At 43.0% G+C, this 15,173-nt stretch overlaps 2 protein-coding genes across 3 annotated transcripts in view; both read left to right on the top strand.

The window, feature by feature from the left end:
* Window positions 1-15,173, top strand: part of ESYT3 (extended synaptotagmin 3) — a 64,054-nt gene that overhangs the window by 7,286 nt on the left and 41,595 nt on the right. The window lies entirely within an intron of this gene.
* On the top strand, window positions 7,241-9,289 carry LOC132491365 (elongation factor 1-alpha 1-like). Its single transcript, XM_060100237.1, is given in 3 exon segments — window positions 7,241-7,975; window positions 7,977-8,237; window positions 8,549-9,289. Coding segments are annotated over 3 exon segments (1,395 nt in total). The 5' UTR covers window positions 7,241-7,291; the 3' UTR covers window positions 8,999-9,289.

Raw genomic sequence — 15,173 nt, 5'->3', positions numbered from 1 at the left:
ATCAGTTATACATATACATATGTTCCCATATCCCCTCCCTTTTGCATCTCCCTCCCACCCTCCCTATCCCACCCCTCCAGGCGGTCACAAAGAACCGAGCTGATCTCCCTGTGCTATGCGGCTGCTTCCCACTAGCTATCTACCTTACGTTTGGTAGTGTATATATGTCCATGCCGCTCTTTCACTTTGTCACAGCTTACCCTTCCCCCTCCCCATATCCTCAAGTCCATGCTCTAGTAGGTCTGTGTCTTTATTCCTGTCTTACCCCTAGGTTCTTCATGACATTTTTTTAATTCCATATAGATGTGTTAGCATACAGTATTTGTCTTTCTCTTTCTGACTTACTTCACTCTGTATGACAGACTCTAGGTCCATCCACCTCATTACAAATAGCTCAATTTCATTTCTTTTTATGGCTGAGTAATATTCCATTGTATATATGTGCCACATCTTCTTTATCCATTCATCCGATGATGGACACTTAGGTTGTTTCCATCTCCGGGCTATTGTAAATAGGGCTGCTATGAACATTTTGGTACATGTCTCTTTTTGAATTATGGTTTTCTCAGGGTATATGCCCAGTAGTGGGACTGCTGGGTCATATGGTAGTTCTATTTGTAGTTTTTTAAGGAACCTCCATACCGTTCTCCATAGTGGCTGTACCAATTCACATTCCCACCAGCAGTGCAAGAGTGTTCCCTTTTTTCCACACCCTCTCCAGCATTTATTGTTTCTAGATTTTTTGATGATGGCCATTCTGACTGGTGTGAGATGATATCTCATTGTAGTTTTGATTTGCATTTCTCTAATGAGTAAAGATGTTGAGCATCCTTTCATGTGTTTGTTGGCTGTCTGTATATCTTCTGTGGAGAAATGTCTATTTAGGTCTTCTGCCCATTTTTGGATTGGGTTGTTTGTTTTTTTGCTATTGAGCTGCATGAGCTGCTTATAAATTTTGGAGATTAATCCTTTGTCAGTTGCTTCATTTGCAAATATTTTCTCCCATTCTGAGGGTTGTCTTTTCGTCTTGTTTATGGTTTCCTTTGCTGTGCAAAAGCTTTGAAGTTTCATTAGGTCCCATGTGTTTATTTTTGTCTTTATTTCCATTTCTCTAGGAGGTGGGTCAAAAAGGATCTCGCTGTGATTTATGTCATAGAGTGTTCTGCCTATGTTTTCCTCTAGGAGTTTGATAGTGTCTGGCCTTACATTTAGGTCTTTAATCCATTTTGAGCTAATTTTTGTGTATGGTGTTAGGGAGTGATCTAATCTCATACTTTTACATGTCCCTGTCCAGTTTTCCCAGCACCACTTATTGAAGAGACTGTCCTTTCTCCACTGTACATTCCTGCCTCCTTTATCAAAGATAAGGTGACCATATGTCCGTGGGTTTATCTCTGGGCTTTCTATCCTGTTCCATTGATCTATCTTTCTGTTTTTGTGCCAGTACCATACTGTCTTGATTACTGTAGCTTTGTAGTATAGTCTGAAGTCAGGGAGCCTGATTCCTCCAGCTCCGTTTTTCGTTCTCAAGATTGCTTTGGCTATTCGGGGTCTTTTGTGTTTCCATACAAATTGTGAAATTTTTTGTTCTAGTTCTGTGAAAAATGCCATTGGTAGTTTGATAGGTATTGCATTGAATCTGTAGATTGCTTTGGGTAGTAGAGTCATTTTCACAATGTTGATTCTTCCAATCCAAGAACATGGTACATCTCTCCATCTATTTGTATCATCTTTAATTTCTTTCATCAGTGTCTTATAATTTTCTGCATACAGGTCTTTTGTCTCCTTAGGTAGGTTTATTCCTAGATATTTTATTCTTTTTGTTGCAATGGTAAATGGGAGTGTTTTCTTGATTTCACTTTCAGATTTTTCATCATTAGTATATAGGAATGCCAGAGATTTCTGTGCATTAATTTTGTATCCTGCAACTTTACCAAATTCATTGATTAGCTCTAGTAGTTTTCTGGTAGCATCTTTAGGATTCTCTATGTATAGTATCATGTCATCTGCAAACAGTGACAGCTTTACTTCTTCTTTTCCAATTTGGATTCCTTTTATTTCCTTTTCTTCTCTGATTGCTGTGGCTAAAACTTCCAAAACTATGTTGAATAAGAGTGGTGAGAGTGGGCAACCTTGTCTTGTTCCTGATCTTAGTGGAAATGGTTTCAGTTTTTCACCATTGAGGACGATGCTGGCTGTGGGTTTGTCATATATGGCCTTTATTATGTTGAGGAAAGTTCCCTCTATGCCTGCTTTCTGCAGGGTTTTTATCATAAATGGGTGTTGAATTTTGTCGAAAGCTTTCTCTGCATCTATTGAGATTATCATATGGTTTTTCTCCTTCAATTTGTTAATATGGTGTATCACGTTGATTGATTTGCATATATTGAAGAATCCTTGCATTCCTGGAATAAACCCCACTTGATCATGGTGTATGATCCTTTTAATGTGCTGTTGGATTCTGTTTGCTAGTATTTTGTTGAGGATTTTTGCATCTATGTTTATCAGTGATATTGGCCTGTAGTTTTCTTTCTTTGTGACATCCTTGCCTAGTTTTGGTATCAAGGTGATGGTGGCCTCGTAGAATGAGTTTGGGAGTGTTCCTTCCTCTGAAATTGTTTGGAAGAGTTTGAGAAGGATGGGTGTTAGCTCTTCTCTAAATGTTTGATAGAATTCGCCTGTGAAGCCATCTGGTCCTGGGCTTTTGTTTGTTGGAAGATTTTTAATCACAGTTTCAATTTCAGTGCTTGTGATTGCTCTGTTCATATTTTCTATTTCTTCCTGATTCAGTCTTGGCAGGTTGTGCATTTCTAAGAATTTGTCCATTTCTTCCAGGTTGTCCATTTTATTGGCATAGAGTTGCTTATAGTAATCTCTCATGATCTTTTGTATTTCTGCAGTGTCAGTTGTTACTTCTCCTTTTTCATTTCTAATTCTATGGATTTGAGTCTTCTCCCTTTTTTTCTTGATGAGTCTGGCTAATGGTTTATCAATTTTGTTTATCTTCTCAAAGAACCAGCTTTTAGTTTTATTGATCTTTGCTATCGTTTCCTTCATTTCTTTTTCATTTATTTCTGATCTGATTTTTATGATTTCTTTCCTTCTGCTAACTTTGGGATGTTTTTGTTCTTCTTTCTCTAATTGCTTTAGGTGCAAGGTTAGGTTGTTTACTCGAGATGTTTCCTGTTTCTTAAGGTGGGATTGTATTGCCATAAACTTCCCTCTTAGAACTGCTTTTGCTGCATCCCATAGGTTTTGGGTCGTCGTGTCTCCATTGTCATTTGTTTCTAGGTATTTTTTAATTTCCTCTTTGATTTCTTCAGTGATCACTTCGTTATTAAGTAGTGTATTGTTTAGCCTCCATGTGTTTGTATGTTTTACAGCTCTTTTCCTGTAATTGATATCTAGTCTCATAGCATTGTGGTCGGAAAAAATACTTGATACAATTTCAATTTTCTTAAATTTACCAAGGCTTGATTTGTGACCCAAGATATGATCTATCCTGGAGAATGTTCCATGAGCACTTGAGAAAAATGTATATTCTGTTGTTTTTGGATGGAATGTCCTATAAATATCAATTAAGTCCATCTTGTTTAATGTATCATTTAAAGCTTCTGTTTCCTTATTTATTTTCATTTTGGATGACCTGTCCATTGGTGAAAGTGGGGTGTTAAAGTCCCCTACTATGATTGTGTTACTGTCGATTTCTCCTTTTATGGCTGTTAATATTTCCCTTATGTATTGAGGTGCTCCTATGTTTGGTGCATAAATATTTACAATTGTCATATCTTCTTCTTGGGTTGATCCCTTGATCATTATGTAGTGTCCTTCTTTGTCTCTTCTAGTAGTCTTTATTTTAAAGTCTATTTTGTCTGATATGAGAATTGCTACTCCAGCTTTCTTTTGGTTTCCATTTGCATGGAATATCTTTTTCCATCCCCTTACTTTCAGTCTGTATGTGTCTCTAGGTCTGAAGTGGGTCTCTTGTAGACAGCATATATATGGGTCTTGTTTTTGTATCCATTCAGCCAGTCTGTGTCTTTTGGTGGGAGCATTTAGTCCATTTACATTTAAGGTAATTATTGATATGTATGTTCCTATTCCCATTTTCTTAATTGTTTTGGGTTCGTTATTGTAGTTCTTTTCCTTCTGTTGTGTTTCTTGCCTAGAGAAGTTCCTTTAGCATTTGTTGTAAAGCTGGTTTGGTGGTGCTGAACTCTCTCAGCTTTTGCTTGTCTGTAAAGGTTTTAATTTCTCCATCAAATCTGAATGAGATCCTTGCTGGGTAGAATAATCTTGGTTGCAGGTTTTTCTCCTTCATCACTTTAAGTATGTCCTGCCACTCCCTTCTGGCTTTTAGAGTTTCTGCTGAGAGATCAGCTGTTATCCTGATGGGGATTCCCTTGTGTGTTATTTGTTGTTTTTGCCTTGCTGCTTTTAATATGATTTCTTTGTGTTTAATTTTTGACAGTTTGATTAATATGTGTCTTGGTGTATTTCTCCTTGGATTTATTCTGTATGGGACTCTCTGTGCCTCCTGGACTTGATTAACTATTTCCTTTCCCATATTAGGGAAGTTTTCAACTATAATCTCTTCAAATATTTTCTCAGTCCCTTTCTTTTTCTCTTCTTCTTCTGGAACCCCTATAATTCGAATGTTGGTGCGTTTAATGTTGTCCCAGAGGTCTCTGAGACTGTCCTCTGTTCTTTTCATTCTTTTTTCTTTATTTTGCTGTGCAGCAGTTATTTCCACTATTTTATCTTCCACCTCACTTATCCGTTCTTCTGCCTCAGTTATTCTGCTATTGATCCCATCTAGAGTATTTTTCATTTCATTTATTGTGTTTTTAATCGATGCTTGATTCATCTTTAGTTCTTCTAGGTCCTTGTTAACTGTTTCTTGCATTTTGTCTATTCTATTTCCAAGATTTTGGATCATCTTTACCATCATTATTCTGAATTCTTTTTCAGATAGACTGCCTATTACCTCTTCATTTGTTAGGTCTGGTGGGTTTTTATCTTGCTCCTTCTCCTGCTGTGTGTTTTTCTGTCTTCTCATTTTGCTTATGTTACTGTGTTTGGGGTCTCCTTTTTGCAGGCTGCAGGTTCGTAGTTCCTGTTGTTTTTGGTGTCTGTCCCCAGTGGCTAAGGTTGGTTTAGTGGGTTGTGTAGGCTTCTTGCTGGAGGGGACTACTGCCTGTGTTCTGGTGGATGAGGCTGGATCTTGTCTTTCTGGTGGGCAGGTCCACGTCTGGTGGTGTGTTTTGGGGTGTTTGCGGACTTTTTATGATTTGAGGCAGCCTCTCTGCTAATGGGTGGCGTTGTGTTCCTGTCTTGCTAGTTGTTTGGCATAGGGTGTCCAGCACTGTAGCTTGCTGGTCGTTGAGTGAAGCTGGGTGCTGGTGTTGAGATGGAGATCTCTGGAAGATTTTCGCCGTTTGATATTATGTGGAGCTGGGAGGTCTCTTGTGGACCAGTGTCCTGAAGTTTGCTCTCCCACCTCAGAGGCACAGCACTGACTCCTGGCTCCTCAATTTGGGATGATTTGTTGTCTATTCATGTATTCCACAGATGCAGGGTACATGAAGTTGATTGTGGAGCTTTAATCCGCTGCTTCTGAGGCTGCTGGGAGAGGTTTCCCTTTCTCTTCTTTGTTCTCACAGCTCCCGGGTCTCAGCTTTGGATTTGGCCCCGCCTCTGCATGTAGGTCGCCGGAGGGCGTCTGTTCTTCGCTCAGACAGGACAGGGTTAAAGGAGCAGCCTCTTCGGGGACTCTGGCTCACTCAGGCCGGGCGGGAGGGAGGGGCACGGAGTGCGTGGCGAGCCTGCAGCGGCAGAGGTCGGCGTGACGTTGCACCAGCCCGAGGCGCGCCGTGCGTTCTCCCAGGGAAGCCGCCCCTGGATCCCGGGACCCCGGCAGTGACGGGCTGTACAGGCTCCCAGAAGGGCGGTGTGGACAGTGACCTGCGCTCGCACACAGGCTTCTTGGCGGCGGCAGCAGCAGCCCCAGCGTCCCACGCCCGTCTCTGGGCTCCGCGCTTTCAGCCACGACTCGCGCCCGTCTCTGGAGCTCCTTTACGCGGCGCTCTTTAATCCCCTCTCCTCGCGCACCAGGAAACCAAGAGGGAAGAAAAAGTCTCCTGCCTCTTCGGCAGCTCCAGAGTTTTCCCGGACTCCCTCCCGGCTAGCTGTGGCACATTAGCCCCCTTCAGGCTGAGTTCTCGCCGCCAGCCCCAGTCCTCTCCCTGCGCTCTGACCGAAGCCCGAGCCTCAGCTCCAGCGCCGCCCGCCCCGGCGGGGGAGCAGACAAGCCTCTCGGGCTGGTGAGTGCCGCTCGGCACCGCTCCTCTGTGCGGGAATCTCTCTGCTTTGCCCTACCCAGGTATGTGGGGAGTTTCTTGCCTTTTGGGAGGTCTGGGGTCTTCTGCCAGCGTTCAGTAGGTGTTCTGTAGGAGTTGTTCCACGTGTAGCTGTATTTCTGGTGTATCTGTGGGGAAGAAGGTGATCTCCGCGTCTTACTCTTCTGCCATCTTACCCGGAAGTCTAGAGGATGAATTTTTTACCCCTAACTGGATCCCTGAACTCTCTGCCGACTTAGGATTACACTCAGGTCTCCTCGAAACGACTCTGCAGCCAGCTCAGGGCAGTCCGTCTCTGCTCCGAGCCCTTATTCCTCAGCAAGGGTGACAGGCTCCTGGCACCTGCATTCTCCTCACCGATGACTCTCTTTGGAGTTTTATCTGCTCTGTCATCCTGCTGGGTCCAGCCGACTTAGGCCAGTTCTCAGGCTGGGTGTGCTGTTAAGGAATCTGTGGATTCTAGAACATTGCTAGACAGAATTCCAAGCTGGCAAAGCAGTTGTTTCCCTTAAGGCACTTTTAGCAGGGTGACATTAAGCAGAAGAGTTGGGCAGATTTAAAAGCAGTTTTCATGGTTAAATGTTTACCTCCCAAGAACGGAGAAAAAAAAAGGGATAAAAGTCAGTGCTTTGTCAGGAGAAAAGCGAATGAAATGAGGGGCCGTTTTCTGGTGGAGGAGAAACCAGTGCAGAGGCAGCCACGGAGCAGGGCCTGTCTCAGGAGGACGACAGCCCAGCGCGGCCACCTTGTGTCCCATCCCTGCAGGACACCCGGAAAGGGGTCTTCTCTCTTCTTTGCAGGTGGGGAGGGGGTCGGCAGCATCAGTTGAGTCAGCAGGAGTGCGTGTATAAGAATGCCCTTTGGGCTTTTTTGCAACGGGTTTGCCGCCAGGACACAGGTGTCGTGAAAACCACCGCTCAACCTAAGCAAAAATGGGAAAGGAGAAGACCCACATCAACATCGTTGTCATTGGACACGTAGATTCAGAGAAGTCTGCCACTGCTGGCCATCTGATCTACAAATGTGGTGGCATCGACAAGAGAAGCATTGAAAAGTTCGAGAAGGAGGCTGCCGAGACGGGAAAGGGCTCCTTCAAGTATGCCTGGGTCTTGGACAAACTGAAAGCTGAACGCGAGCGTGGTATCACCATGGATAGCTCCCTATGGAAATTCGAGACCAGCAAGTACTATGTGACCATCACTGATGCCCCAGGACACAGAGACTTCATCAAAAACATGATCACAGGCACATCCCAGGCTGACTGTGCTGTCCTGATGGTTGCTGCTGGCGTTGGTGAATTTGAAGCAGGTATTTCCAAGCATGGGCAGACCCGTGAGCATGGCCTTCTAGCCTACACTCTGGGTGTGAAACAACTAATTGTTGGAGTTAACAAAATGGATTCCACTGGGCCACCCTACAGCCGGAAGAGATATGAGGAAATTGTTAAGGAAGTCAGCACCTACATTAAGAAACTTGGCTATAACCCTGACACAGCAGCATTTGTGCCAGTTTCTGGCTGGAATGGTGAAAACATGCTGGAGCCAAGTGCTAACATGCCGTGGTTCAAGGGATGGAAAGTCACCCGTAAAGATGGCAATGCCAGTGGAACCAGCCACTCTGCTTGAAGCTCTGGATTGCATCCTCCTACCAACTCGCCCAACTGACAAGCCCTTGTGTCTGCCCCTCCAGGACGTCTACAAAATTGGTGGTATTGGCACTGTCCCAGTGGGTCGAGTGGAGACTGGTGTCCTCAAACCTGGCATGGTGGTCACCTTTGCTCCAGTCAACGTAACAACTGAAGTGAAGTCGGCTGAAATGCACCATGAAGCTTTGAGTGAAGCCCTTCCTGGGGACAATGTGGGCTTCAGTGTCAAGAACGTGTCTGTCTGTTTGAGGATACGGGGAGGGGGAAGGGTAAGCTGGGACAAAGTGAGAGAGTGGCATGGACATATATACACTACCAAACGTAAAATAGATAGGTAGTGGGAAGTAGCCGCATAGCACAGGGAGATCAGCTCGGTGCTTTGTGACCACCTAGAGGGGTGGGATAGGGAGGGTGGGAGGGAGGGAGACGCAAGAGGGAGGGGATGTGGGGGATATATGTATAACTGATTCACTTTGTTATAAAGCAGAAACTAACACACCATTGTAAAGCAATTATACTCCAATAAAGATGTAAAAAAAAAAAGAACGTGTCTGTCAAAGATGTTCATCGTGGCAATGTGGCTGGTGAGAGCGAAAATGACCCACTGACGGAAGCAGATGGCTTCACAGCTCAGGTGATTATCTTGAACCATCCAGGCCAAATCAGTGCCAGCTATGCACCTGTGCTGGATTGTCACACAGCTCACATTGCTTGCAAGTCTTCTAAGCCGAAGGAGAAGATTGATCGTCGTTCTGGGGAAAAGCTGGAAGGTGGCCCCAAATCCTTGAAATCTGGCGATGCTGCCGTCGTTGATATGGTTCCTGGAAAACCCACGCGTGTTGAGAGCTTCTCTGACTATCCTCCTCTGGGCCTTTTTGCTGTTCATGACATGAGACAGACGGCTGCAGTGGGTGTCATCAAAGCAGTGGACAAGAAGGTAGCTGGAGCTGGCAAGGTCACCAAGTCTGCCCAGAAAGCTCAGAAGGCTAAATGAATGTTATCCCCAACACCTGCCACCCCAGTCTTAATCAGTGGTGGAAGAACGGCCCCAGAATTGTTTGTCTCAATTGGCCATTTAAGTTTAATAGCAAAAGACTGGTTAATGATAACAAGGCATCGTAAAACCTTCAGAAGGAACGGAGAATGTGTTGTGGACCGTTGGTTTTGTGTGTGGCAGTTTTAAGGTATTAGTTTTTAAAATCAGTACTTTTTAATGGAAACAACTTGACCAAAAATCTGTCACAGAATTTGAGACCCATTAAAAAAGTTTAATGAGAAAAAAAAAAAAAAAAGAATGTCCTTTGCGGGACTTCCCTGGTGGTCCAGTGGTTAGGACTCCACGCTTCCAGTGCAGGAGGTGTGGGTTCGATCCCAGGTCTGGGAGCTAAGATCCCACATGCCTCATGGTCAAAAAACTGAAACATAAAACAGAAGCAATATTGTAACAAATTCAATAAAGACTTCAAAAACGGTCCACATCAAAAAAAAATCTTAAAAAAAAAAAAAAGCCCTTTGGAGCAAAGGCGTGAGGCTTTCTTTTTTTTTTTCCCTAGCAAAGAGGGTGTGTACCTGGGTCTCTGTACATGTGATTCTGTGGATGGGTCTGTAGTTCTGCGTGTGTGTGTGTCTATGTCTGTACATGTGTCTTTGTGTGTCTGTGTATATCTTGGTGTGTATGCCTGCATGTGTGTCCACCCACCTCTATGTCTGTGTCTCTCTGTGTCCATACACACCTGCTTCCATGGTAGCAGCCACCGTCCCTGTGTGAGGGAACGAGCACGAGTCACCTAGTGACAGGGAAGCTCTGTAAGTGAAGCTCTCCAATCCCCCTGCCTCCTGAGAGGGTCTGGTGGCCAGAAGCTCCTGTCCAGGCCTCTCAAACTCCAGCCCATCTGTGGACCCCGCCCCACAATGGGATGCAGCCGTCACTCTAGCTCCATTTCCTCAACTGCTATGAAATCATTTTTCCTAAAGATTTTAAGAAATAAAGCACGTGACCACCTAAAGGGAAGCACCGATGTGGGCCATTTTGGTGGCCTCTGCTAGTCTGGAATTCTTAGACTCGGCTTGATTTCCAGTCTTTCTCTCCTCTCTAAGCTGTCATTACCACCACTCTCTTGACAGTGTCTAAAAACGCCGTCCTTAAATTATTAGCCCACTTTGCCTGGAAAGCTTTGGCCCAAGTGCACTACAAGCAGCATGACTGTGTTAGTTTAGGGAGGCCTTCCATGCAGGCTGAGGCCCCTTCTTGCTGAAACTTCCCCGAGGGCTCCTGCAGGCGGAATAGCAAGCATCTGAGATCCTGGTGACTTGACCACGGCCCGACAACTTTCGAATTTTCCAGGCCTGCTTTGGGGAAATGCTCATACCTGTACTACGTCAGTCAGAAGAGTGTTCATGTTTCTATGGAGACGAACCTTCCAGAGCTCCGTCTCCATGTAGAAGTAGATTTTTGTCCATTATCTCCTTGATTTTAGATCCTGTGGGCAGCACAGGAATGAGCAGCTTCACTCCTCTCGGTCAGGAGAAACCCGAGGCTGCGGGAAGGGACTGAGGACACCTTCTAGGGGCAAGGGCAGCGCCTCAAGCCAGGCAGGATTGTGATAGTGTGGTTTTCACCTGTTAGCTTTGCCTCCCTTTGCTCTTTGTGGTCCAAAAGATTTGTAAAAGAATCGAGGGCCATAGGCTGCTGGTAGGAATTTGATGTTCTCCTAGGAGTGACAGCTGGAAACACAGGCTGTGACTCTCTAGCCCTGGTCAGGACCCCCAGGGAGCAGAAAAGCCACCTAGTTCCAGGGCTGGAACAGGTCCTCTAGCCTGGGGGGCCCTGTGTGCTCATGCTTCCACAGCCTCCACCACCAGGATCAGGACAAGCTGGCGAGCTTGTTAAAGATGCATGTTTCCAGGCCCCAACCAAGAATCCACATTTTCACCAGCTCTCCAGGTGGTGTTTTTATACCGAAAAGTTTGAGAATCGCTCAGACTCAGAGTCTAGCCCTTTGCATTGCCTGGTGGTGTGAGTGTCTCTCTTCCTAGCTGTTCCCAAGGACTCCCGGCTACCCCCAGCCTCATGGGAATTGGTACAAAAGTGACTTTAGGACTCAGTCTGACAGTGAGCCATGTGGCTTCTTTTTCTGCCTTCCCTTTGTTTACCTGGCAAGGGAAAGTCACAGACAGAGGCTCTGACCGGGCCGCTTTGCCCCACCTCACTGTGGAGCTCCTGCATTGGGCAGAGTTTCCCGTGGAGCCTCGCAGGCGCTGGGCCCAGCCTATCTGTGGCTCACTATCTGGGGGCACAGATCTCTCAGCCAAGCAGCGGAGGCCAGAGAAACAGGAATCTACGTGGTCCTTCCCCCTCCGCCGCAACCACTTGCGCTGTGTTATCCTCTTGTCATCTTCCGTTCCGCCTTCTCAGTGTTCTCCCAAAGTGCAGAGCAGCAGGCGCTAGGAGACCCAGGGAATTTGCCGGGCTTTGGGTCAGACAGAACTGGACACACAGCCCACGTGATCTTGTTCTTGGCTGTACCTGAGGTCAGAAGTGTCAGTGTTCGTACCTGTGACGTCTGTACAACTTCCATCAAGAATCACCATTTCTGGAGCATTTACTCTGAGTCAGGAAGGGTACTGAGCGCCTTACATGCATTGTTTTATTTAGTTTTCTCAGGAACTTTGTGAAGTTGGTAGTATTGTACCCGTCTTGTGGTTGAGAAAACTGAGGTTTAAAGCGATGGAATTTTAAATGCAAAAGGGATAGGTTAGAAAAACACTGAGAAATGGACTTCAAATGTTGACGTTTCAGATGGCTTAAGGGGAGGGGAAACAGATGAGGAAAAGATTTGAAGGCTGGGCTCAGGAGAAAATCTGAGTTCTGGTCGCCTGATTGATCTTGGCAAGTGCTAGTCTCTGAGCCTCTCCTCATATGTAAAACGGGGATAATTGCATCTTTGCTGTTCACTTTATACAGCATGAGGAGGATCAAATGAAAGTGTCTGTGGAAACCGTAGCTAGAAAGCATGGCCTACCGGTGAAGGCTCAGGTCCCATGAGGGCAGTCCTCTGTCCAGTTAGACGTTCTGTAAGAGAGGAAAACAGTGGTATGTAATGTTTTCTTAAAAGGAGTGAGTGGTGGGGTGGAAAAGCACAGACAGACCTAGATCTGGGTCACAGCTGTAGCACTCCACAGCTGGTGATTCTAAGTAACCTCTCAGGCTTAGTTTCCTTATCTGGAAAATGGGTCTAATAAGGGATTAAGATGAGTATTAAACAACATGAGATAACATGAACTCAAAAAGGCTGAAAATAGGATAAAAAAATACAACTGGGTAACTTTGAAGCAAAAGAAAGCTGTAGTAGCGATTTTCATCTTAGACAAGATAGACTGTAACTCAGATATATCTTTAAGACAAAGAAAGATGTTATATGCTCGTAAAAGGAGCCATAATTAAGAAATAATCATCATGGCCATATATGTACTGCATAATATAAACGTGAAATATAAACCAACGGCTAACAGAATTGCATAGAGAAGTAGATAAATCAGTAGTTTGGCTTGAAATTTTTCATATATTCCTCTTTGAACATGGAAAATCAAGTAGACAAAAAGTAAGCAAGGAGAAAGACTATTAAAAGGAAATGATTAATAACTTGATCATACATGGAACAACCATAGACATTAATCATGTACCAGGCCACCAAGGAATTATCACTATATTCCAGTGAATTGCCATCCTACAGACTGTTCAGATCATAAAGAAGTTAAATTAGGAAACAAAAATAGGTAATAGATATCTCGAGCATCTAGATATTTTAAAATATTACTATTTTAAAAAATCATTGTTTAAGAGGAAGTCATAATGGAAATTATAAAAACTGAGAGCTGAATAATGATGAATAATGATGAAAAAACTGTTAAAAATTGTAAGGGAATTTATAACTTTGAATTTATCATGAAACAAGAAAAACTGAAAATAAATGATTCAACTCTAAAACTCATAGAGTTGACCCTAAGGACATAAAAGAACAGCAGATTTAGATCAAAGAAATAAGAAGGAAGGAAGGAAATGATAAATATAGGGATGAAAACGAACAAAAAGTTTTAAAATGTAAAGGGGAAAGAAAATTATTAACAACTGAAGTTAATTCTCTCAAAAGATTAATATAATAGGCAAAACTTTGTCAAGCTTGATCATGAAAAAAATAGAAAATATAGAATGAAAAAAGGCAGAAATAACTACAGATATAACAGATTAAAATAGTAAAATATTGTAAATGACTATATATCAAGACATTTGAAAACCTGGATGAACTACATATTTCTAGAAAAATAGAAATGCCAAGATTACCAGACTAAGATCAGTAGACCTTGAATACACCATTAACCTCTAAAGAGAGACATGGTAATTTACCACCCACAAAAGTCTCAGGCGAAGATGGTTTCAGAGGTAAGATATACTAAATTCTATCGATCAGATAATTCCTATATTTATAAGTTGTTTCAGGAAATAGGAGGATAAGGACAGCTGTCCCACTCATTTTATAATTTATCATAAAATCTTTATACCAAAACCAGATAGGAATTGTACAAGAACAAAAGCTGTAGGTATCACTTTGGATCATTAGTGTATAAAGCCTAAATGAAATATCAGGCCAGCTAAATATTTCAAGTAGGGTTTATCCCGGGAACTAGTGATGGTTCTGTTTTAGAAAGAAATATCAGTTAAGTTGACCACATTAATGGATGAAAGGGAAAAAAATAACATCATTATCTCAATAGATATGAGAAAGTATTGAATATAGTTCAATACCCATTTATAATGAGAGCTCTTGGAAATTTAGGAATTGAAAAGAATTTCCTCAGTCTGATAGAGGCTGTCCTCCAAAATCTATAGCAAAAATTGTGCTTAATGGAGAAACTTTCTTTTGTGGCCAGGAACCAGACAGAGCTGCTTGCTATCACCAGTGTGCCTGCTTAGTACCAGAGGACTGGCCAAGAGAAACAAGTAAGGATAAGGATGGGGAGTGGAAAGAAAAAAATTGTTATTATTTGGAGATTATAATTGTTTGTAAGTTACCTATGAGAATTAACAAACAATTAGAACTAGTAACAAATTTCAACAAAAGTTGCCCAGAAAATGAAATACCATTTTTAATAACTATAAAACCCACAAAGTAATCTAACAAAAAATGTACAGGACTTTGGTAGAAAAAAGGTTATGATCCTAAATGTGAATACAATAAAATGTGAATAAATAAAGGGAAATATTCTGTTCATGGATGCAAAATGTAGTAAAGAGATCAGTCCTCCCACAAATTAATCTATATATTCAGGAATACAACAATCAAAATCTCAGGAGGATCTTGGCAGGGAGACTGACGAGATGATTCTAAAATTCATATGGAAGTATAAATACCTACTATTATCTAAATCAGTTTAAAAAAGAAAAGCAAAAAGAGGGGAATCACCCTACCCAGATCATATTGTGAAGCCATAGAGATTAAAACAGTGTGGTACTGATGCAGAAACAGGCAAACAGACCGTGGAGGTCAATGCCAAGTCCTGAAACACACCAAAGTACACATGGGAAGCTGACGTTTGAGGGAAGTAGCTTCACTAGTTAGGAGGAAACATGGGCTTCTTTCTTTTCCTCCCTCCCTCCCTCCCTTCCTTCCTTTTATGTATGTTATTATAAAATTGCCTTAGTGAAAATAGAACTACCATACAACCCAGCAATCCCACTACTGGGCATATATCCTGAGAAAACCATAATTCAAAAAGAGTCATGTACCACAGTGTTCATTGCAGCTCTATTTACAATAGCCAGGACATGGAAGCAACCTAAGTGTCCATCGACAGATGAATGGGTAAAGAAGATGTGGCACATATATACAATGGAATATTACTCAGCCATAAAAAGAAAGGAAACTAAGTTATTTGTAGTGAGGTGGATGGACCCAGAGTCTGTCATACAGAGTGAAGTAAGTCAGAAAGAGAAAAACAAATACCGTTATGCTAACACCTATATAGAATCTTAAAAAAAAAAAAAGGTTCTGAAGAACCTAGGGGCAGGACAGGAATAAAGACGCAGACATAGAGAATGGACTAGAGGACATGGGGAGGCAGAAGGGTAAGCTGGGACGAAGTGAGAGAGTGGCATGGACTTATATATACTA

The sequence above is a fragment of the Mesoplodon densirostris genome, chromosome 5 (genome assembly GCF_025265405.1).
Source record: "Mesoplodon densirostris isolate mMesDen1 chromosome 5, mMesDen1 primary haplotype, whole genome shotgun sequence".
NCBI lineage: Eukaryota > Metazoa > Chordata > Mammalia > Artiodactyla > Ziphiidae > Mesoplodon > Mesoplodon densirostris.
Note: the sequence above shows the minus strand (reverse complement) of the source record. Positions and strands in the feature narration are given on the sequence as shown.